This window comes from Ailuropoda melanoleuca, chromosome 12 (assembly GCF_002007445.2).
Source record: "Ailuropoda melanoleuca isolate Jingjing chromosome 12, ASM200744v2, whole genome shotgun sequence".
NCBI classification, from domain to species: domain Eukaryota; kingdom Metazoa; phylum Chordata; class Mammalia; order Carnivora; family Ursidae; genus Ailuropoda; species Ailuropoda melanoleuca.
The window spans coordinates 77754214-77776286 of record NC_048229.1 but is presented as its reverse complement, the minus strand read 5'-3'; the positions used below and the strand labels follow the sequence as shown (position 1 = coordinate 77776286).

At 53.2% G+C, this 22073-nt stretch overlaps 1 protein-coding gene and 1 long non-coding RNA gene across 2 annotated transcripts in view; one reads left to right on the top strand and one right to left on the bottom strand.

Moving 5' to 3' along the window:
• The first annotated feature begins 226 nt into the window (after positions 1 to 226).
• LOC117795229 lies at positions 227 to 6550 on the top strand. Its single transcript, XR_004619121.1, has 3 exons — positions 227 to 1804; positions 3024 to 3072; positions 4186 to 6550. It is a non-coding gene; the product is annotated as an uncharacterized LOC117795229 (long non-coding RNA).
• Positions 6551 to 10436: 3886 nt separating this feature from the next.
• The window catches only part of CRISPLD2 (cysteine rich secretory protein LCCL domain containing 2), a 66500-nt gene continuing 54863 nt past the window's right edge, over positions 10437 to 22073 (bottom strand). The window contains exon 15 of the mRNA XM_002913409.4: positions 10437 to 13013. Coding sequence (XP_002913455.2) covers positions 12959 to 13013 — 55 coding nt within the window. The 3' untranslated portion in view covers positions 10437 to 12958. The remainder of the gene's footprint in view (positions 13014 to 22073) is intronic.

Below are 22073 nucleotides of genomic sequence, written 5' to 3'. Positions count from 1 at the left end.
CCACGGGCCAGCGAACCGCACACTTGGAGCCGGTTTTCCCACCTATAAAAAGGGCTCATAGTGGCTATTGCACAGAGTTGCTGGGAAACGCGTTGCCCCCTCCCCCTCCCCTAGCTTTTCCTCTCCTCCTGCACAAACTGTTCCTACCTGGCGGGTCCCCCTTAGCACCTGCACCTCTGCTCTGAAGCCCCCTCATCCTTGTCCTGTGTCTGTTGGTCCTCGGAAGGCAGGGACCACAGGGTCGCGAGGGTCAAGTCCAGGTCCAGCACACAGGAGGGGCTTCTGTCCGCCCTGGAGCGGGGTTGGGGGAGGCGAGGGTGTCCGGGGCACCTGCGGCCTCTCAGACACTGAGCTATGGGCTGCCCCCCTGAGCGCGACAACGTCCAGCGGCCGCTCAGTGGGCAGGAGGGTACAGGCGCGCCGCCCTGGTGGGGACGTCCATACCCGGGCGAGAATTCCAGACCGCACTTGTGACCACACAGATTCGGTGCCTTTTTTGTTGCTGTGTTTGGTTACTCTATTCCATAACTTCTTCTTTGGGTATAATTTCAAGCTTACAGAAAAGTTGCAAGCCTAATATAGGGAGTTCCTGCGCACCCTTCGCCCAGGTTCGCCAGCTGTGTGCGTTTGTCCCGTGGCTGTAGCACTTTTTGTGTGTGTGTGTGTGTGTACGTGTTTACTCCCATCCCTTTGGAGAGTAAAGTGCAGACACGAGACCCTCTGTTCCTAAATCCCATAACTATAGCAGCATGACCCCCGTGGGGACACCGAACATCTCACAGATGTCAGGCCGTCAGAGCACGACGGCGTATTCAGTCTCCCTCCGTGAACACACCACCCAGCCCGCAGTGCTCAGTGGCTCTGAGAAGCGCTCTGTGGCCGTCCCTGCTTCCGGGGTTCAGGGCTCAGTTACGCGGTCTGTCTCGTCCCCTTAACTTGGAACAGTCTCTCGGCCTGTCTTTGTCTTTCTTGACATGTTGATTCTGAAGAATGTGTTTCTCGTTTTGACCCACGAGCTGGGAACTATGGCAGCTATTTGGAGTGAAGTTCGGAGGACTGAGCACATGATGAAGTTGATGTCCCCACATCCGGTCAGCACTCAAGTCCTGTCATGTGGTTCTGACGGGCAGCCGTCACGTGCTCTTGGGTGAGGGTGGCACGGCCTCGTAGCCAGGGGCACGCTTCTCACCCGACTGCTCCAGGCTGTGTGACCTGGGCTAAGTCGCCTACCCTCTCTGTGTCCAAGTCTCCTTGTCTGTGAAATGGGGATGAAGATGGCACCCGCCTCATGGGATAGTCATGAGGATTATGCGTTCATACTCGTGAGGGGCCGGGAACAGCGCCCAGCACAAACGCGTGACACAGGAGCCTTTCTGGGACACACTGGCTGTCTGGCTTCACTCACATGATCTCCGAGCTGCAGCGGCATCACACCACTTCTTGGGGACCGGGGCTCAGTCACACGGGGTGTGTTCCCGCGTCTCCCACTTCCTTTCCCCTGGGCTCTCCCCGCACTCACACACACCCACGTGCACAGGCACGTGCACACGGGCGAGCACACGTGCCTGCACACCCGGGAGAGCAGAACCAGCCTGACGCACACGGTCCTCGGGGCTGGTGCACCAGCCTGGTGCTCGCCGGCTCGCGCGCTCATCAGTGTTCCCGACATCAGGGCTTCATGTGTTACTGTAACGTTAACAACCACATCCGCAGGGCTGGGCTACAATTAATCGGCAGCGTGCGCGTGCCCACAGGCTGTCGTAAACACTTCCCACACGCTCTCTCATGGAAGCCGCTGTACGAGGTGGGTACTATTTCCGTCCACGTGGTACAGATAAGGAAACAGGTGCAGAGAGGTTAAGGAGCGTGCCCAGGGTCACACCGCTAGAAGGGGGCATGCTGGGACTCTAACCCATGGGCTACTAACTCTTCAGTTATCCCCCCCTCTGATGATGCTGGGTGAAAAAGGTCCATGGAAGGGAGTGCTGATGGCACAAGCTTGGGACATGGGGGAAGCATCCTCGGAAGGCAGCAGCACTGAGATGTGAGACAGGGAGGGAAACTGAGTCCAGAGTGGTTGTGCTGTGCGGGGGTGAAGTCCAACTCTGACAGAGAGGTTCCCCCTGGGGCTCTGGGGGGTGGAAGGGGCTGAGCACACCCAGCAAGACAGGGGTCCGGGGACACGGCGCAGGTGTGCTGGTCCCCGGCAAGCCCGGACCGTGTGTCCCTGGCCTGAGCGCACGTTTACAAAGGGCAGCCGGGTCTCTAGGGAGCCTTGGCCAGGATCTTGGTTCTGCACTTTGTCTGCGTTTCCTTGGCCAGATGATGGAACCCCAGCCTCAGCTTCCTCCTGGACAAATGGGCAGGGGGCTGTCGCGAGACCAGATGTGGTGCGTTAGCAGGCTCGGCTCAGCGAGGAGGAGCAAACAGGCCCTGGGTTTTGACCTTGCACCATGTTTGCTCCCTTCCCCAAGTGAGCAGGGGAGGCCCCGGGAAGGAGCAGAGGGAGGGGGAAGGTGGTCTGGTCCCAATTAAGCTGTTTATATACGTCCTTGTCCAGTGACAAATGGCTACAGTGACGGAGAATCGTGGTTTCAATTTTCCATTTGGGATCAGACGTCTAGTGGCACTGCCAACCTCCTCCGGAAGTGGACAGGTCATCCCAGTGGCCTTGGGAGCCGGAGAAGGTGGTTCTTGACCATAATGTCTGCTCAGGCCACCAGGTCAGCCAGGGGAAGAGGCCGGTCCTCACAGACCTCAGCCTGGGGCTTCTCTGGGACCTTCCGGCTGTCCGTGCACTCCTGTGCCCCCCCTCTGCACGACAAGACCACCTTATTTTTTGGGCAAAACCAAGTTAACACACGTCCACGCCCATCAGCAAATGCTTCCTTCTCAATTGACCCATTTGGCCAGAGTGGGCTGTTTCCAGGCCAACCCGAACAGGGAGAGTGGAGCGGTGCAGGCGGATGGAAAGGCCGCCTGGGCTCCTGGTAATTTCCATCTTGATTTTCAACGTCCCACAGAAGGCGAAGGAAGCCAGCGGCGGCTCAGGCTGGAAGGAGGCTTGACAAGGTTGGTGCTCTAGGGGGATGGCAGCCTGGGCCGGGGCGGGCCGGGGGGCCGGCAAGGCACTCAGCCTCACCGGGCCACGGCTTCCTTGCCTGGCAACGGGGACACTCGCACCTGCCTCACGGCCCGTGGTGAGGAATCCATGTAAGGAGGCACCGTAGCCAGCATGAGTTTCCGAGGCACATGCCCAGGTTGCAAGACAAGGTGCACTTCTATTTTTCTATAATCAGCCTTGCCCTTTAGCTCTCGAGGTCCCCTCGCCGCCCCCCCATAGCTGACAAGTTCGGTAGAAGCAAACTGGCCATTCAGCAAAAAGCATCCTGATTGTACTTGTTTCCGATTTAAATCAGTTCATTCTGAGCACCCTCTGCCCCTCCTTGAGCTCACATTCCTTTAGAAATGGAAGTCAGAGCCCATCTCTCCTCAGCCCAGAACCCTCCTATGGCTCTCCAGTTCGCCCAAGTCCTCCCCGAGGCCTGATGGCCGCCCTCACCTGCCCCTCTGTCACCTTTCCCTCTGTGCTGCCCTCCGGGGTCCCTGGGGCCAGGGGCACTTGCTTCTCAGCTCCTGGGAACTCTCCTCCCTCTGACACCCTCTGGCTCCTCCCACACCTCCATAGCCCCCTTTACAAAGTCACCTCTGGAGATGGGCACCTCCCCTGACCACCCTGTTTAACATATCAACAGCCTCAGCCTCGGGCACTCCCAGCCTCCTTTGTCTGGTTTCTTTTTCTCACAGCACTTCTTATACCTGGCACAGAAAATGGCTAACTGTGCCACCCCCCCCCCCCNAGCACACATCTGTGTCTCTTTTGTCATTTGTGATACCTCTAGGACCTAGAACAGTGCCTAGCACACAGCAGGTACTCAGAAATCATTGGATGGATGGATGGATGGATGGATGGATGGATGGATGGATGGATGATGGAAGGTAGAAAGGAAGGAAGGAAGGAAGGAAGGAAGGAAGGAAGGAAGGAAGGAAGGAAGGAAGGATGGATGGATACTGGGTGGATAGAATGAAGGATGGACGGATGGTTGGTTCGGCCTGTGGGCTTGGGAATTCTGAAAGTTCTGGAAGGAAGCAGTGGATAGTCCTTTCTACTCTCTGGTTTCCCAGACTGATCTGGGGGCTTCCTCCCCTCTCCCGCACCTGGCTTCTGCACCACGAGAGGAGGGCACAGGTGGCCCTTCCCAATGCCCTGCACTCATGGAAACAGAAAAGGGATTTGTTACGGGAACCGTGAGGATCCTGCAGGATCTCAGGAACGGCTGGAGGACAAGGTGGTAAGGTTCTGCAGCCGGAAACAGCCTCTAAGATCACACCACAAAACTGGTCTGGTGGGACCTCCCCCCCACCAGGTGGCTGAGCATAGGCATGCAGCCTGGGGTGGGAGTCTGGATTCTCCTGTCTGCCCCACACTCAAGGTTACCAGATAAAACACAAGAAACCCAGTTCAATCGGAATTGCAGATAAACAATGAATAATATTTTCGTAAAAGTAGGTTCCACACAGTATTTTGTTATTACATTTTATCTTCCTTAAATCCACCATTCCTACCCACTGCTCCTGAAGGCCCCACTGTTTCTCTGAGAGAAGCCTCTGGACACTAAGTGCCTTGAACCAGGGGCTCCCAGTTCCAAGGATTGGAGGCGTGCTGCTTGCGTGCGCCTTAGCTGCGGGGAGGGGGGGTCTGGGGAAGTGGGCATCCAGGAGGAGGGGGCTCCACCTCACAGGCTGGGGACCCCGCAGCCGATGGCCGGCACCCGGCTCTAGGCTCCTGCTGGAGAGCCTGTGGAGGCGAAGAACCAGACTCCCCCCAGATCTGCCGTGTGTTCCATGAGATTTGGCCTTTGATATACAAGCATCCTTTCCTTCAGTCTGTTTTCTCTGCCAGAGAGTTTTATGTCTACTTAGATACAACCTCCACTAAAAGGAACCAGGGCTCCTTGGAGAAATGACTGATTCCAGGCTGGGGAGAGGAAAGGACAGGATGAGCCGGGAACATCTTGTTGTGCCAGAAGGGATGAAGCTCAAGTCAAAGGCACGCGGAAGCCAGCTGGCCCGGCGCCCGCTGCTCCGTCTGGGACGAGCCAGCCGCGGGGTGGAAAATGTGCGAGGCAGCGCCGCCCCTGGCACGGCGCTACAGTCAACCTTACCAGCGTGTGTGCGCAGGTATGACGCACGCACGTCATACAGAAAGTATATTCAAATATACAACATACTTACAGAACATAAAATACAACATAAGCGTGTGTGTGAGTAAAGGAAGAGCGGACACGCCAGGGTTGTACCAACTAATAAAAGTGGAAGGTTGAGCGACATCAGAAAAGTTACCGTTTGACACCCACCCCAGAATACTTCCTTCAGGCAAGAATTATCAATGGAGGCGAAAACTAACGGGTGAGAGTTTCATGGGGAATGGGGTATTTACATAGTCTCAACATAGGTCTCCCCAAGATAATTATTTATTACAAAAAAAAAAAAAAAAGACCTTTGCGGTGGAGAAATGTGGCAGACATCACCTTTACCAAGTGATCAAAGTTGACATCAATGGCAACAGCACGAACAGACGCGTGCCTCCGGCGACCCACACTGAGCCAGGGACAGCATCACGTGTGGGGGATCCCTGCCCCGAATGTCTAACCAGAGTCTCCCTAATGAAGAAACACCCGACGAACTCAATTTGAGGGACGCCCTACAAAATATTCGGCCACTGATCTTTAAAACGTCACAAAAGGTGAAGATACAGGGAGGTGCCTGCCCGAGTCAAGGACACTAAAAAGACATGGAGGCTGAATGAGATTCGTGATTTGAGAGTTGCTGTTACCACGGGGATGTTCCTGGGACGGGGGCGAAATCTGAGCAAGGTCTCTACCTGTAGATTCAGTCGCAGAATGTATCCACTTTAATTTTCCAACTGAGATAAATATACCAGGATTTATGTAAGGAAATCTCTCCTTCTGAGCAAGAGAATGCCCTTATTCTTAGGAAATACGCACAAATGTGTTTAGAGGCAAAGAGGGTCTCGTGTCTGCAACTTCCTCTTAAATAACTGAGAAAAGAAAAGGACCCAGCAAATGTGGTAAATGCTAGTTAACGCCTGGGGAACCCAAATGGAGGGTATTTGGGGATACTGGTAACATTTTGAAACTCTTCCGCAAGTCCGAAATTAACTGAAAAGCCCAAACGGACCCTCTTGTCCCTTTGGGGCTTCCCTTAACTGAGGTGGAAGCCAGGACAGGGTGGGGGCTGCCGCCGCCAGAAGGTTCAGGGGAGGGTTTTAGAGGGAAAAAGCCCTGGGGGAGCACAGCACGTTTGTTAAAATCATGCTATTAGTTGCAGTAACAGCTAACATGTTAAAGCTTTAATTACGTGCCAGGCTTCCAAACGCTTTTTTAAAAAATGATGTTAGAGGCGCCTGGGTGGCTCAGTCGGTGAAGCATCCGCCTTCAGCTCAGGTCATGGTCTCAGGGTCCTGGGATCGAGCCCCATATCGGGCTCCCTGCTCAGCAGGGAACCTGCTTCTCCCTCTCCCTCTGCTGCTCTCCCCCTGCTTGTGCTCTCTGTCAAATAAATAAACAAAATCTAAAAAAAAAAATTAAATATGATTTTAACGTGTCTGAGCCTCAGAACAACCCTATTATCATCCCCATTCTACAGTTGAGGAAACAGGTACACAAAGGTTCAGTAACCTGTTCAAGGTCTCCCAGATCGTAAGTAGTAAAGGCAGGATTTGAATCCAGACCCGCTGGCTCCAGGTTCCTCTCCTGCCCCTCAGAAGTGCCATATCAAAGGTTCAAGCCTAGAGAAGCTGAAGAGGAAAAAGGGGATAGAGCACAGACAAAACACTGAAGCCACACCACTCAGCAATCCTGGGAGCGCTGCTCTGATGGACAAGAGCCAAAAAGGGGCTCGAGCAAAATCCCAAAGAGGGAGCAGCGGTGTCTCCACCAGCAAGGTGTCCAGGGACATAAGATGCCCGATAGCTGCTGTCACTCAGCCTGCAGGATATAGGTTTCTACCTGTTGGGAGTGGGTTGAATAGCATCCCCCTAAATTCATGACCTCCTGGAACCCCAAAATATGATCTTATTTTGAAATAGGGTTTTTGCAGATACAATTAGTTAAGGACCTTGAGATGGACTCATCCTGGGTTTAGGGCAACCCTAAATCCAGCGACTGGGAGAAAGCCATGTGAAGATGGGGCAGAGATGGGAGGGATGTGCTCACAAGCCAAGGGATGTCTGCAGCCACTAGAACCAGAAGGGGCAAGGAAGGATTCTCCTCCAGAGCCTTGAGAGGGGGTGCAGCCCTGCCAACACCCAGAGTGCAGATTTATGGCCTCTAGAATTGTGAAAGAATAAACTTCAGTTGTTTAAGCCACCAGATTCGTGGTCATTTGTTACGGTGGCCCCCGGAAATTAATGCACCTGTGATAAGTTCCCAGGAGGGCTGCACCTTGCCTGCTCAAGGCCCCTCCCCTCCTTCTCCCTCAGTAAGGCCCCCTTTCCAGGTAGAGCTGCAACGTGCACAGTAAAAATTACACGTATCTCCAAATTCCTTTATGGCTGGGAGTGGCTGTGGAACCCAATCCAGACCAATGGGGTGTAAGTAGAGATTTACTGGCCAAGACCTCTGGGAAAGCTATTTCTTTCATTGTTTTTCTAAGTCACAGACTCAGTGGGGTTCTACTTCCCGTAATGGCGGGGCAGCTATAACCCAACCAACCATTCTATACATGGAGACCATAATCCCCAGGAAAAATATAAAATACAACCAGCTGCCTGATGCTTATCGAGAGAAGCAGACAGCTGGAAATGTGGGAGTCAATATTTGGAGGAAAGAGGATAGCACTGCATGAGTCTCACACATTCTTCAGCTTTTTGCGTGAAGACAGCGCGGTCAGCACCATGCAGGTTTGGGTAAACGCCTACTAAGAGCCTGAAGTCTTAAAGAACCAGAGGACATAGCAGCTAGAGAGGAGAGGGGAAGCTCCAGAAAGGAGAGAGCCGCAGGAGGGGAATGTCCAAGTCTCTCGCTGACCCTTGAACTGATCATGCACAGAGCAGACTCCCACAGAGCAGCGAAGGCCAACAAACCCGAATGACTTCAGCTGCTGACCACTGTGTTCAGAATTTGAGTCCAGACAAGTAAATTTCCTGCTCAAAGCATAACCATCTAGTCTCCATGATGCATCAACACAATGACCAAGATAGAATCTGAAATTACTAGACATACAAAAAAGTGTTTTTAAAATGTCCATACTTGGGGCTCCTGGGTGGCGCAGTCATTAAGCGTCTGCCTTCGGCTCAGGGCGTGATCCCAGCCTTCTGGAATCGAGCCCCACATCAGGCTTCTCCACTAGGAGCCTGCTTCTTCCTCTCCCACTCCCCCTGCTTGTGTTCCCTCTCCCGCTGGCTGTCTCTCTCTCTGTCAAATAAATAAATAAAATCTTTAAAAAAAAATAAAATAAAATGTCCACACTCAAGAGAAGGGGTCAGCAAACAATACCTTGAAGGCTGGCCATCTGCTTTAAAAAATGAAATTTTATGGACTCCTGGGTGGCTCTGTTCATTAAGCCTCCCGCTCTTGGATTCAGTTCAGGACATGAACTCAGGGTCATGAGATCAAGCCCTGTGTTGGGCTCCATGCTGGCCGTGGAGCCTGCTTAAGATTCTTACTCTCCCCCCACACCCCCCACGACTTGCACTCTCTCTCTTAAAAAAAAAGAACAAGAAGAAGAAGTTTTACTGGACTACACTCACGGTCATCCATTTACGCCTACCGATGGCTGCATTCACACTACAACCACACAGCTGAGCTTTGTGACCGAGATGCTAAGGCTCACAGTCCTAAAATATTTACTGGTTGGGTCCTTTAAGAAAATGTGTGCCAACTCTTGCTCAAGAGAAAAGGCAATCCATGGTGAGTGATCCCACAATGACTCAGATAGGAATTAACTGACATATCTATGCTGAAGTCATAAAGGAGAATATCTTCAAAATAAATGAAAAATTTCATGGAGAATTGGAAAATTAGGAAAAGAACCAGATGGACATTCTAGGATGGAAAAAGATTGTATCTGAAATAAAAGCGACAGAATCAGCTACAGGAGGAAGAGGCTGCAGATCTGGGGTGGGGGTGGCAGGGGAGGGTCCCCAATGCCCTGCAGGGGGAGCTGCCAACAGGGTCATTTCCGTGGACTTGACCATGCACTTGTCAGAAACCAGCATGCACCAGACAACAGTCATTATCCAATGTCCATGATTTTTGCAATCCAGCTGCACGAGTACTGATGTAATATTTTTAAATCAATGTTTTCAAAGCCTAGATCTACACATTACAGAGGAAAGCTACCCCCAACGTCAACGGAAAGAACATAAACAGGGGGCTGAGAACACAAAGCAGAAGCACTGACGGTGAGACGTAAAGATCGGCCAAGTCACCCAAACCCCCCCACACCTACAGCATCTTGGGACACATGGGGACACATGATGGCAATCACCAAAAGGGGCTGGTGTCTCCCACGCCCCAAGTTCCAACGTGGAAGTCCTGACTCCCAACATGACTGTATTTGGAGATGGGACCTCTAAGGGGTTAACCGATTCAGGTTAAATGGGGTCATAAGGGTGAGGACTTGACCCAGTAGGACTAGGGGTGCTCGCCCAGAGCCCAGGACTCAGGGAGAAGGTGGTCGTCTGCAAGTGGGGAGCGAGGCCTTGGGAGAGACCAACCCTGCTGCCACCTTGACCTCGGACTCCCAGCCTCCAGAACTGGGAGGCACTAAAGAAATCTCTGTTGTGGAAGCCGCCAGGTGTGAGCTGCTTGGTTGCGGGCACCCGAGCAGACCCCTAGCTGACACACACGGTGTGCTTTTGGGGACCAGCAAGCACTCAGGTCTCCAGGAGCTCGTGAGATGCAGGCTCTAGGGCTCCAGCCCAGAGCCACTGGACCAGAATCTGCATTTTTTTTTTTTTGAAAGAGAGAGAGAGACAGTTGAGCAGGGGAGGGGCAGAGGAAGAGGGAGAGAGACAGAGAGAGAGAGAGGATCTCAAGCAGACTCCATGCCCAGCAGAGTCTGACGCGGGGCTCGAGCTCATGACCCTGCGATCATGACCTGAGCTGACATCAAGAGTCAGATGCTCAAATGACTGAGCCACCTGGGCACCCCCAGAACATGCGTTTCGATAAGCCCCCCGCCCCCACCCCATCTGCACGTAGTCTGCACACTTGAAGCGATATCTCTTCATCTCTTCCTGCTTATCAGGTGGAGGTTTCCAGAAAATACTGCAGTGGTCAGCATCTCCCCTTCTCGGTGTGACGTTCCCGGGAGAAGTGCCGAAAACAAAACAGCAAAGAGCCTTCGAGGGTGGTCTTAAACATTTTATTTCACAAACTTCAGATTTGTCCAAAAAAGATACGTCATGGAAACACTTCAGAGATCAAACCAGTTTTATTGAAACAACAGCAATGTGGTCCCTGTTCATGCAAAGCACACACACACACACGCACACACACGCACGCGCACACACAATTTACAACCAACTTTGGTACATAGAAAGTAGTAAAATACATCATTTTTCATAGAAAAAAGCACACATGTAAGCTGCGGGCTGAGTGAGCCTACAGACAACATAAAAAACCGGAACATGATAGGGCAGAAATCTGCAGGAAGCGAGAACTTTTCATTTTGGGGGCAGGAGACCCAGAAACACCGCTCGCCTGATTTGTCATCTTTCTACGTGGGTTACGTGCTGACGGCACGACAGGTCCTACTAGCACACAAAATGAGAGGTGGTCTCTGATTATAGGGGCTTAGACTTTGTGGCCTTGTTTCCATTTTCAGAAGAAAAATGGTTCCAGTTGCAAGTTATTGGTGAGTACGGAGAGGAGAGAGTTACGGCTCCAGGTGAGGGCTGCCGCTCCCATCAGGCCAGCGGGTTACTGAAGCGGCCAGCAACCGGGGGACTCGAGTCGAACACGATGGGGTCCGCTCACACCGGACGTTTCAGATTCTCGCTTGGGAAGGATGCTTCTGGGAAGAGCCCCTGGATGGTCACGAATTCTAAAAACCCCAGGCCTACAGTCCCAACAAAGCCACAGGCCACAGAAGGCTGGTGGCAGAGCAGAGGCTGAGGAAGCAAGCGCCCAGCAACACAACACCTAGAATCCAGAAGTTTCCAAGTACTCAGATCTTTGGGCTATAACTAGACACATAACTGACAGGCTGACCAAATTCTTGGGCTCTGACAGTTGGGGTTGAATCGTCAAGCTCACAGTGCACGAAGGGAAAACAGCTCTGCTGACTTCAGCCACATGGAGCTAAGGGTTGCACTGCTCTTACCCAATTCCTGACGGTGGAGGAGGGAAGCTATTGACCTCCTGCATGTGCACGAACAAGGGATGCTGTCGACAACACACCAGCTTACTTCCCCAGGTAGACTTCCTCGTCCGAACCGTCTTAGTTTTGCTTTGCTTGGTTTGTTTTTTTTTAAACCGTCTGCTAGTTCCCTTGCCTTTGACTTATTTCAATGGAGGGTAAAATCGAATGTAAACCCGGCATTCACCAAAGTGACAGATCGGGCAGCCTGGTGGCAGAGGGCGGAATTTTACCTTCTGCAAAGCAATGCTATTTACAAAAAGGTATTTTATTTCACTGCGGCTTTTTGGTCTGGGCTCCTGAAGAACTTTTATAAAGTGGGACCCAGAGAGCACCGTGCTCCTCAGAGCCCAAGGAGCATTTGGCAAGACTTGTTCCACAAAAACAGGAAGAGAAATCCTTCTAGAGTGTTACCATCTCTTGCTATTACACCGCAGGATGGTTTCATAACCACAAACTGTTTCTCTTCCCAGAGCTGCTAACCTGGGCGAGGAATGTACTCAGGAATCCATTCCTCCCGCTGCTAAAAACTGGGTCATCCGATGCACGGGGACTCTGCGTATTTCATTGTCACTTTTTAAAAGCAGCAATAAAACAGCCCTCCTTTGGCTGTTCGCAGACACCTCAATGGAACCAACAGACATTAAGAGTTTAAAAAAAAAAAAGTGGGTTGCGAACAGAACCGCATGCAAAGCAAAGACCTGGGCGGGTACAGGGATGCATAAACCAGTCTGGGCTGGGCCAGGAGCCGAGCGCGTGGGGAGGGGGCAAAGGAAGGGTCCTGGTTCATTTGTCCTCAAGGAGACCAAAGGTCACGGCAGCAAACAGATGGGCCACATGGACAAAGGGAATGACAAAGACAAGATAAATCTCTGGAGTTACTGTGGAACTCTAAATAAACCAGCACTGCTGTCTACAGAACCAGCCTGTGGGAGGCGGGGTGGGGGGGGCGGCAAGGACGGCGGGTGCCAGGACAGGGCCTGGGCCTCGCTCCCCCAGCCCCCTGGTTCCAGCTCATGTGTCTGACCAGCAAACATGAAACCCATTTTTCTCCATTGGTAGGGACGGACTGTGTTTTCAGTTTTTTAAATAACCACCTTCTACCCCACTCCTGGAACTCGCCTTTCGGGCGCTCGCTCTGCCTCTTCCAGCCCCTGCATGCCTCTGGCCATCTCTGCGGGCCTGGACCCCTCTCCCTGCCCGCGGAGGAGCCCTGGGGAGGCGCGACACCTTGGTGACCGTCCGTGCAGAGAGGGCACGCAGATAGAGACCCCCGGCCTCAGCAGGACCAGTCACCAGCTGTCCAGCCAGGACCCCAAGGACGCTCTTTCTCCATGTGGTTCGAGACAAAGGCACAAAGGGTGAGACACTGAACGCCATTCAAAGAAAGTTTCCTGCCTCTCTATATCCCCAGCCCAGCCCCCTCCCCCGCATGACAAAATAAAAATAAAAAGCAAAACCCCGAAGCCCTCTTGAAGACGCATGCCCCCTTCTCCCCGGCACTGGAAATTCACTGCCTGACAGCAAAGATTCGGAAGGCCTTTCCGTCTTGAGGGGTCTTCAAGCTGAAAAAGAAGGCAGAGGGCACATTACTCAAAGATGGGGAGGGCCTTCTACAGAGACTTGCTCTGGGAAGGGAGAGCAGGGTGCCCCCATCCCCGCGACAGAAGAATCGAGGCCAGGGGCCCTTCCCTGCAGCTGCAGGGAACACAGCTCCTGCCCCAGGGCCAGGAACAGCTGGCAAATTCCATTCTCTTTGCGAACGAACTGAACTGAACGGGCCTGGGTCTGAATCTAGGTCAGGCAGGGCTGTGAAGTTCTTTTCTTTGAACTCTGGGATTCGCCGGCCCCAGTCTGTCTGAACTGAGCTCACCGTCCGAGACCTCTGCCCGGGGCTGGCTGTCACCCGTTGCCCTCCACAGTGGCCATCTCGCTGAGCCGCGGTTACTGAAACAGAGCACGCCGACGAGGCCAGGACGCCGTGCGAAGCACCGTGCAAAGCACGGTATACATGCCTTTTTACCTTCTTCGTGAGGTGGGTGCCGTTAGTGACCTTGTTTTACAGGTGAGAAAACAGAGGCAGTAGACAGCAAGGACTTACCCAAGGTCACACGCTACCCAAGGTCACACAGCTAGTAACAGTCACCCTCTCAAGGCCAGATTTAAATCCTCCAGCTAACTGAAGGCTTTAAAAAACAAAAAACAAACAAACAAACAAAAAAACAGCTCTACTGATGGGCGCCTGGGTGGCTCAGCTGGTTAAGCCATGGACTCCTGATTTCGGCCCAGGTCATGATCTCAGGGTTGTGGGATCAAGTCCCGTGTCAGGCTCCACACTCAGCATGGAGTCTGCATGAGATTCTCTTTCTTGCTCCCTCTGCCCCCGCCCCACGTGTGTGCACTCTCTAAATACATACATACATACATACATACGTACATACATACATGCGTACATACGTACATACATATGTACATACGTACGTACATACATACATACGTACATACGTACGTACATACGTGCATACATATGTGCACACGTACATACATACGTACGTACACACACGTACATACATACGTGCATACATACGTGCATACGTACATACATACATACGTACATACGTACATACATACATACATACGTACGTACGTAAAAATGAAGAAACCCCAGCTCTACTGAGGTGTAACATGCCACGAAATTCACCTTTTTTTACGTGTACGATTCAGTGATGTTTAGTGACTTTATAGGGTTGTTCAATCACCTCTACAAACCAGTTTTAGGTGATCATTATCACCCCAAAACATCGTTCACGCCCAGTTTTAATCAGTTCCCTTCCCACTGGCCCCAGCACCTTCTGTCTGCAGATTTGCCCGTCCTGGGCATTTCATGTGAATGGGATCATAGGCTACGTGGCCTGTGAGTCTGGCTTCCGCTCAGCAGGGTGATTCTGAGGCTCACCCCACGTGGGGCTCTCCGTACTTCCCTCCTTTTTATGTCTGGATGATCGCCCATCATAGGGTTAGGCCACATTTTCTTTCCCCATCCCCCAGCTGACGGGTACGTAGGGTCTCTCCACTTCGGGTATCTGTGAAAAATGCTGCTGGGAACATTTGCGGGCACAGGCTTACATGGACACGCTTTTCTTTTGGATAAATAGTGGCAATGCTGGGTCCATATGTGAAATGTACGCTCGCCTTTTTAAAAAGCTGCCAAACCGTTTTCCAAAGCAGCTGCCCCATCTTACCGCCCCACCGGCAGCACGCAAGGGGCTTGCGGGGGCTCCGCGTCCTCGCCAGCCCCGCTGCGAGGCGACGGCTTGCGGTGCGCTGCTGTGGACGAAGAGCTTCCCCGTGCTTTGTATTTCGTGGCACGGTACCCTATTGCATTAATGTGACCCACCAGAGCTAACTGGGCCCCACGCACGGAGCTCTAGCAGCTCCATGCAAACGATGCTACGGAGCCCAGCCTCGTCCTCGGGACTTTCTGCACACGTAGGAGAGCGCCTGCGGGTCAGCTCCAAGGGGTGGAGTGGCTGGGTCGCAGCTTGCCAGACTGCCCTGCGCGAGGGCTCCACCAATTCACAAGTCCTATCAACAGCATGTGAGGCAGCCGGTCCGGCTCACAAGCTTGCCAGCCCAGCATGGTATCCAGCTTTTGGTGCTCAGCCATTCAAAAGTAGGGCATGGCAGCCACACAGTTTTAACTTGCATTTTGCTCATTACGAATGAGTTTGAGCATAAGATTAACAGCCGAGCCGTGATTTAAGCATGATTCCTGTAGAGTCTCTCCTGCAGCTGAAAGTGCCGGACCAGACAGATGGCCTTTGCCCTCTCAGACTGCTTGGTGAGGACAGCAATCCTCGGGAAGCAGGCTGCTTGGAATTCCTGGTTGTTTTCCCCTCTCCCCATGGCAGCTCCGTGCTTTTGGCTACCCTGGGACTGAACTTTTGAAACGTGTATCAGATGGGAGCACTTGGCGAGATGGGGCTGTGAGCAAAAGCCAGGAGTCCAGACAGAGCAGAATGCTGGGCAGCCGGCCTCCATGCCAGCAGCTCCCCACCAGACCGCGGACGGAGAGAGTGGCCGAGCCGGGGCTGGGGTTACCCCGGCTGCCCTGCTGGTTTCTGGAAAGCTCAGGTTCCAGGGCCCTCCTCAGGCCTCTGGGCTTCAAGATTTCCCCAGATTTTCTGCCCAAATGAACAGTCTGGGAGAACCACCCAGAGCCGCAAGGTTCTCGCCTATTCCTCATGGTGGGCAAGCCACTCTGGGGAAAATAGCAAGGTTTGTGTCTTTGACTTACTACCATAAATTCTATAGATGAGGCAGTGGTTTCTCCCCATGACAGGGCCCCAAACAACCCAGAGACAAGAGGGCCATTCAGGCTGTCGTCCGGACAAGTGCCCCAAGGTCCTGGACGCCTTGCCTGGACCTACCAAGCATCCCCCCTGAGCAGCCCATCCACCTTGGAGGCAAAAGCAGAACCCTGCTGAAGGGGGAGTGTATTTCTTAACACATCGGACCAGCGTGCTGATGTGCCCAGGGTGGCAAGGTGACCAGTGTCGGGCTCATCCACTGTCTCAGGCGGAGAATTCCTCCGGGTTTGGGCCACTCAAAAAAGCCTTCGGGTGGGCCCCCATTCGTCTGTGCCTCAAATGCTAACCGAGCCCCAGTCCTGCTGGCTGAGCTGGCGGCTGGGCATGTTTGATGAAGAGTGGGTGTGACTGGTAAATTGTAAGCTAGCCTTCCCACCCTCCAATCCTAAACCTTGCCCTCCGATCCCGATTCTCTCCTGGCTTAGTTGTAACTCCCACACACAGAGGAAGGGAGTGTCAGCTGGCACAGCATTTCTGGGCAATTTTTATAAAATGCATTGAACCATTTTAATAAATGGTTTAAATAATTTTCATAGAATTAAAAAAAATCCCTCAGTGAGTTCTGAACAAATTTCTGAACTCAGCAATTTGTCTGTCATTCAGCCGGTGTGCAGCTGAGAACCTATTATGTGCCCGGCCCTGGGCTGCACGTTGGGGACAGGAGGTTAACAGAACGGATAAGGTCCTTGCTTTCACGGACCTTAGACTGGGGGTAACAGCCAAATGCGGGTATGAGATCATCTCAGAGAGTGACGGGTCCTGGGAGTAAAATCGCACAGGGAAATGGGACCGGAGCAGGGCAGGGGTGAGGGATGCCGAGTCATGGGACCGAGCAGTGTGGGGAGGCAGCAGCTGTGTCAGGCTGAATGACAAGGGGACCCCTGTCACAGGAATACATGGCAGCTGGGGGGGGCAGTGGATTCAGGGTCAGGTGACGATGGGTGCAAAGGCCCTGGTCTCAGTGTGGCCCCGGAATGGAGAGGCCAGCGAATGAAGGGTCACGAGGAGGAACAATGCATCGAGAGGGTGGAGGGATGGGCAAGGGTTGCATCAGCTGTGACCTTGCGTGGTGAGGGGAGGTGCTTTCATTCTTGACACCAAAGAAGCTGCTGGGGGCAGATCTAACCCTGAGCGAGACACGCTAACCCGCGGAGAGAGGTGGTCTGGCACAGTGACCAATCCACTAAAAGGAAGTTAGCTTAAGAAACTGCGGGGAAAGTACACGGGCTTGTGCAAAGATGTTCTCTGCCGTATTGTTTATCACACCAAAGCGAAAGGAAACAGCCCAGATGTCTGTCAAGGGGTGGTCTGTCCACACAAGGGAAAAGGGTGCAGCCACTGAAACGATGGGTGGCTACATGGGACGTGGCTTGGGAGCACATCCAAGCGGTTACTGACTGAAAGAGACAGTTAACCTAACAATACAGGGAGTCTGATCCCTTTTAGGTAAAAACAAAAACAAAAACAAGAAAGGTGTTTGTGAACAGAAAAAAATCTGGAAGGAAACGCACCAGAATGTTTGCACCGGGTGTGGGATTTTCAGTGATAGTAATCTCTTAAAATTATTTTCTTAAAATTTCTTAAAATTAAGAGTTTAACCTAAGATGAATTTCTTAAAATTATTTTAAAATTAAAATTATTTCTTGAGGTTTCTCTAATTTTAAAAAGAAGAAAAGGAAGGAAGGGAGGGAGGAAGGAAGCGAGAGCCCACACAGGAGTCCCTCGCGGAGCTGGGGGGAGCCTGTAAGGGCCAGGAAGCCTCCAGGGGCCCCTCCAGCTGACTGCAGCACACGGAGCGCAGAGAACTCATCAGTTCGGGCTGAGCTGTTACAAGGGCTCTCCGGGAAATGTCCACTGTCTGCAGCGTCTCAGCCCTGGTGAGGGGTTCGCGGCCTTCTGCCAGCCACTCCCCTTGCCCTCGGAAGGAATGCACCCTGGGAGCCAGCATCTCTGCTCACCCCTCCTGCGTGCCAGATGCCACCTAGGTCCTTACGTCACCTCACCCCGTGCACCCCTCGAGGCCACCCCACGAGATCTTTAAGTTCTTGCTGCTTACAGAAGGGGAACCAAGTCTCTGAGCAACGACGCGACATCTGTTCCAGATGTGGACCCCGGTGTGTCCAGGCCCCTAACCATCATCCTGAGCAGTCGGGCTGTGGTCGCGCCATCTCTGAGGGTGACACTGGCCCACCCCGGGTCCCGGTGGGAGGGGGAGGTCTCAGGCCCACAAGGCACTGCCAACATTGGACTCCATCCTGAAGCTGCCGGCAAAGATCACTGAGGGAGGGACCGATGGCCACTTGGCGCCAGGCCACACAGACCGCAATGACAGCACATAAGGCAGCTCCCAGTACGGGCGGCCTGTCCCGGGAGGGACTGCGGGCTTGCCCACGAGCCGGTGGCTCGCTCCATGGAGTCACGGAACCCAGCGTCAAAGGACTGCAGGAAAGGCACACTTGACTACCCCCCTGGCTCTTCCAGGGTGCGATTTCTTTTTTATTATTAAGAAATACCATTTCTAGGGGCGCCTGGGTGGCTCAGTCAGTTAAGTGTCTGCCTTCGGCTCAGGTCATGATTGCAGGGTCCGGGGATTGAGCCCTGCGTTTGGCTCTCTGCTCAGCAGGGAGTCTGCTTCTCCCTCTCCCTGTCTCTCCCTTTGCTTGTGCTTTCTCTCTGACAAATTTTTTAAAAAATTTAAAAAAAAAGAAATATCATCTTTCTGTATCCATGTCCATATGCGTATTGATACACGTTGATATGTACGTGCGTACAGCTGTTTGTATGTTGTGTAGGCTGGTGTTTCTATTCAGCAAGAGCTCGATGGCCCTGAGCTGCAAACATCGTCCTTCCTACGTGGTTTAAACCCCGTTCTCCCCTCAGGGAAAGGACAGTGTGCCGGGCACGGGGCGGGTCCACGCTCAGTGATGAATGCACTATCCCCACAAAAGCCCAAACCCCGTTGAAAGGGCTTGCGGGGGACTCTTACTTTCTACTTCCTAGACTTAGTATTTAAATAATAAGTATGTATTTCTTTTGTAATAAATGCTTTTAAAGAGAGACACAAGGCACCCTCACACTGAAGCCTACCCCGGCCCCTCCTCGGCAGGGCCTGGCCCCAGGCTCGGGGACCTTCTGTGGTAAGGGAGTCACGTGTGCTGGTGAAGAGCATGGGTGCTGGGCTAGGCAGCCTGGATCCAGTCAAGGCTCTGTGGCTTGCTGGCCAGGTGACCTTGAACAAGTCACTTAACCTCTCTGTGCCTCCCTTTCCTTACTGATGAAGTGGGGATAACCGGGGTCCTCACCTCATGGGGCTGTTGGGGGGATTCGATGAGCTACTGTGTGTACAGACCTTAGAGGGTGGGGAGGGGGAAACCCACCCATTTGCGCAGCAGAGGGAACCCAACGCCCAGCCTTGGTCCAGCCGGCTCGGGGGAGGGGCAGAGCTCATGACATCTGGACACAACAGCCTAATCGTTTCTGCTTCTCGGAGTCTCTTGACACACAGAAAGATTTTCAGACACCAGCCATTAGGAGTCCCGGAGCTGGGCTGCCCGACACAGCAGCCAACCCGGCACGGTGGCTGCTGGACACCTGAGTTGGGCCTCGCCCAACCTGAGAGGTGCTGTGTGCACCATACACATTAGGTCTCCAAGACCTTATTTATAAAAAAAAGAATGCGTGTTTCTTCTCAGTAACTTTCTATTAATACACATTAATATAATATTTTCAATACACTGAATTTAATCAAATATATTCTAAATTTTCCCTTTTTCTTACTTGTTACTGTGTCTACTAGAAACTTTAGAATCTCGTGTGGCTCACAGTTAAGTGTGCGCTAGACGTGCCCCAGGAGGTCACTCCCTGGCACAAGGAAGCTGTCCCACAAACACGACACGAATAGTCCACTTCTGGATGAAAGTCCATCCACATAGATACCATCTACCTCTGTATATGGGGTACGTTTGTTATAACCAAGTGACTGAGAATGCTATCTGTCATCGTGGTACATTTCCCAATCTCCTGTGCAATCGGTCTTAAAAAAATGCCCCTGGTCCAGGAAAAACTCCTGAACTGGTTTTCATCCAGATGTCGAGCTTCTTTACGAGAACACTCCGGCAAACTCCGGTCCCAGTGTCAAAGCTCTTCCTGACACCTTTCCTTTCCTCTGCTATGCTTTGCGGGCATGTGTGTGAGACAGAAGATTCCTGTCCTCCCACAGTGTCCCCTCGTCTTTCAAAACCCTCAGGAAATCCTCTTCCAGAAAAAGACCACTGTTAACCCAAAGCCACTCCACAGCAGAACTGACTTTTGGCCCATGTGCTGAGAATTCTGCTCAGAAGGCTTCTGTCTGCTTGCTTGCTTGCTTGAAGGATTCCCTAAATTTAGAATGAGTTTGCTGTGCACAGGTCCGGGAGCGTCCCACATCCACAGCTCCCTTGGGACCGACTGGGACCACTCTCGGGTACCAGCAGACATGGGGGACAGAGCCACCCTCCAGCCCCAGGCTTGGTTCCCACAGCCCCTAATGGGAACAGACTCCGGGGAGATGTCTCCGTCCTGGTGTCTGTGCACTGGGCTGCTGAGGTCCCACCTAAACAAGGGGTGGGTGGGGCATGGCTGGAGCCATGTCTCCGAGGAGCCTCCAGACCATGAGAGGGGGCCCTGTTTCATGTGCTCGGTTGCCTGCACCTCCCTCCCGGTGATGCCAGGGGCCCTATGGCTGCAGTGGTCATTTCTCTTGTCATCTCTGCCCCCACTGGACGACACGCCCCACACGGGTGGAGATCAGGCTGCGTGTTCCCTGCTGGGTCCGCGTGCCTGGCACATTGTGCGGGCTCGCCACACGTACGAGCCCTGACGGGTGAGTGCGCATTGGAAGGACGGCTGCAAGGATGAAAGCGTGAGCTCCTGCAAGGTGCTTTCCCCCTTGTCCCAAAAGACAGTCCACACAGGCTCTTACGTGCAAGTCGTTTGGCCTTGTGTGCAAGACCCACGGCGCCTTGAGGTATGCAACGGACCTTATAAGTGATATAGCCACAAGGGCCCGGATTCATCGGGCACCTACAGTGAGCCACGGGGAAGTGCGTGGCACATACCATCTCAGTGATCCTCACGGCAACCGCGTGACAGAGGAGGGAATGAAGCTTGGGGACACTGCCTGCCCAAGGACACCCAGCTGGCGAGCAGGGTCCCAAATGCCATCGGACCCCCGTGCCCTTCTGGTCTAGCCTCTCTGTTCTGCGTGTGCAGAGTGGACTCTGTTACAGTCGATGGGCGCCGACACCCCATGAGAATAAGCCTGAATTGCAAAGTATCAGATTCCCACACAGTGCCTGCATGTGCCAGGGATGCGTCACCCTCACGTCATCATCGTTCCTGCAGATCGCAGAGCCCAGTCCCTGAGCTTCCAACTCCACAGGTCTGGGGAGGGCCCGAGAATCTTTTTCTAGCAAGCTCCCTGCTGATTTGGATTCTCCTGGTCTGTGGGGGCTGTTCTGAAACCCACCGCCTTACCGCTACCCCAGGGGGTAGGTGTTACCACCTTCCCCTTTATAGGTGGGGAAACTGAGTCACAAGAGAGCAAGTCCAAAGAGGAAAGGAAGCAGGGTCTCAACTCTGAAGCTGCTGCAGAAACTCCCCAGACCCTTTCTGAACAGTGCAGAGGGCAGCAGCCACTCCTGGACCTGGGAAAGCCTGCCTGCAAGATATTTATGATGATGATGGCGATTCCGGGCGGGTCCCTCGAGGAAAGAGAAAGAACGACGGGTCTTGGGGGGCGGGGAGGGTGACAGTGGGAAAGAAGCCACTTTGGGGGCCGTCTCGGACACACACCTGCGGGGGCCACACATTAAGCCGCATGGCTGCCCTCGGGGAGCGGCTGAGATGTCCTGGGGATGAGCTGGGCAACGAGCACAGAGGCCGGCCCACCACGCTTCTCAACAAGACCGTTTCCTCTGCGAGGGGCACAGAGAGCTCAACAGAGTGGTGTCCTGGGACTTCTTTCCAGCCTGGCCAGGAAATTCCACGTAATCAGCTGCCTCGTTTCCCTCCCATTAAATCAATGGAATTTCCCTTCATTAAGCTTTTCCCAAACAAAGGTTGCCCACGCTGAAGGAGGAGATGCAGAAACCGTTCGCCGCAGCATCGGGGCTCAGGGCAGAGGTCCCGTGCGGCCCCTGGGGGGATCTGCGCGCCATTCCGCAGCGTCTCCGTCAACGGCGCTGTCCTGACGCCCCCAGGCAGCCGGGGAGGATG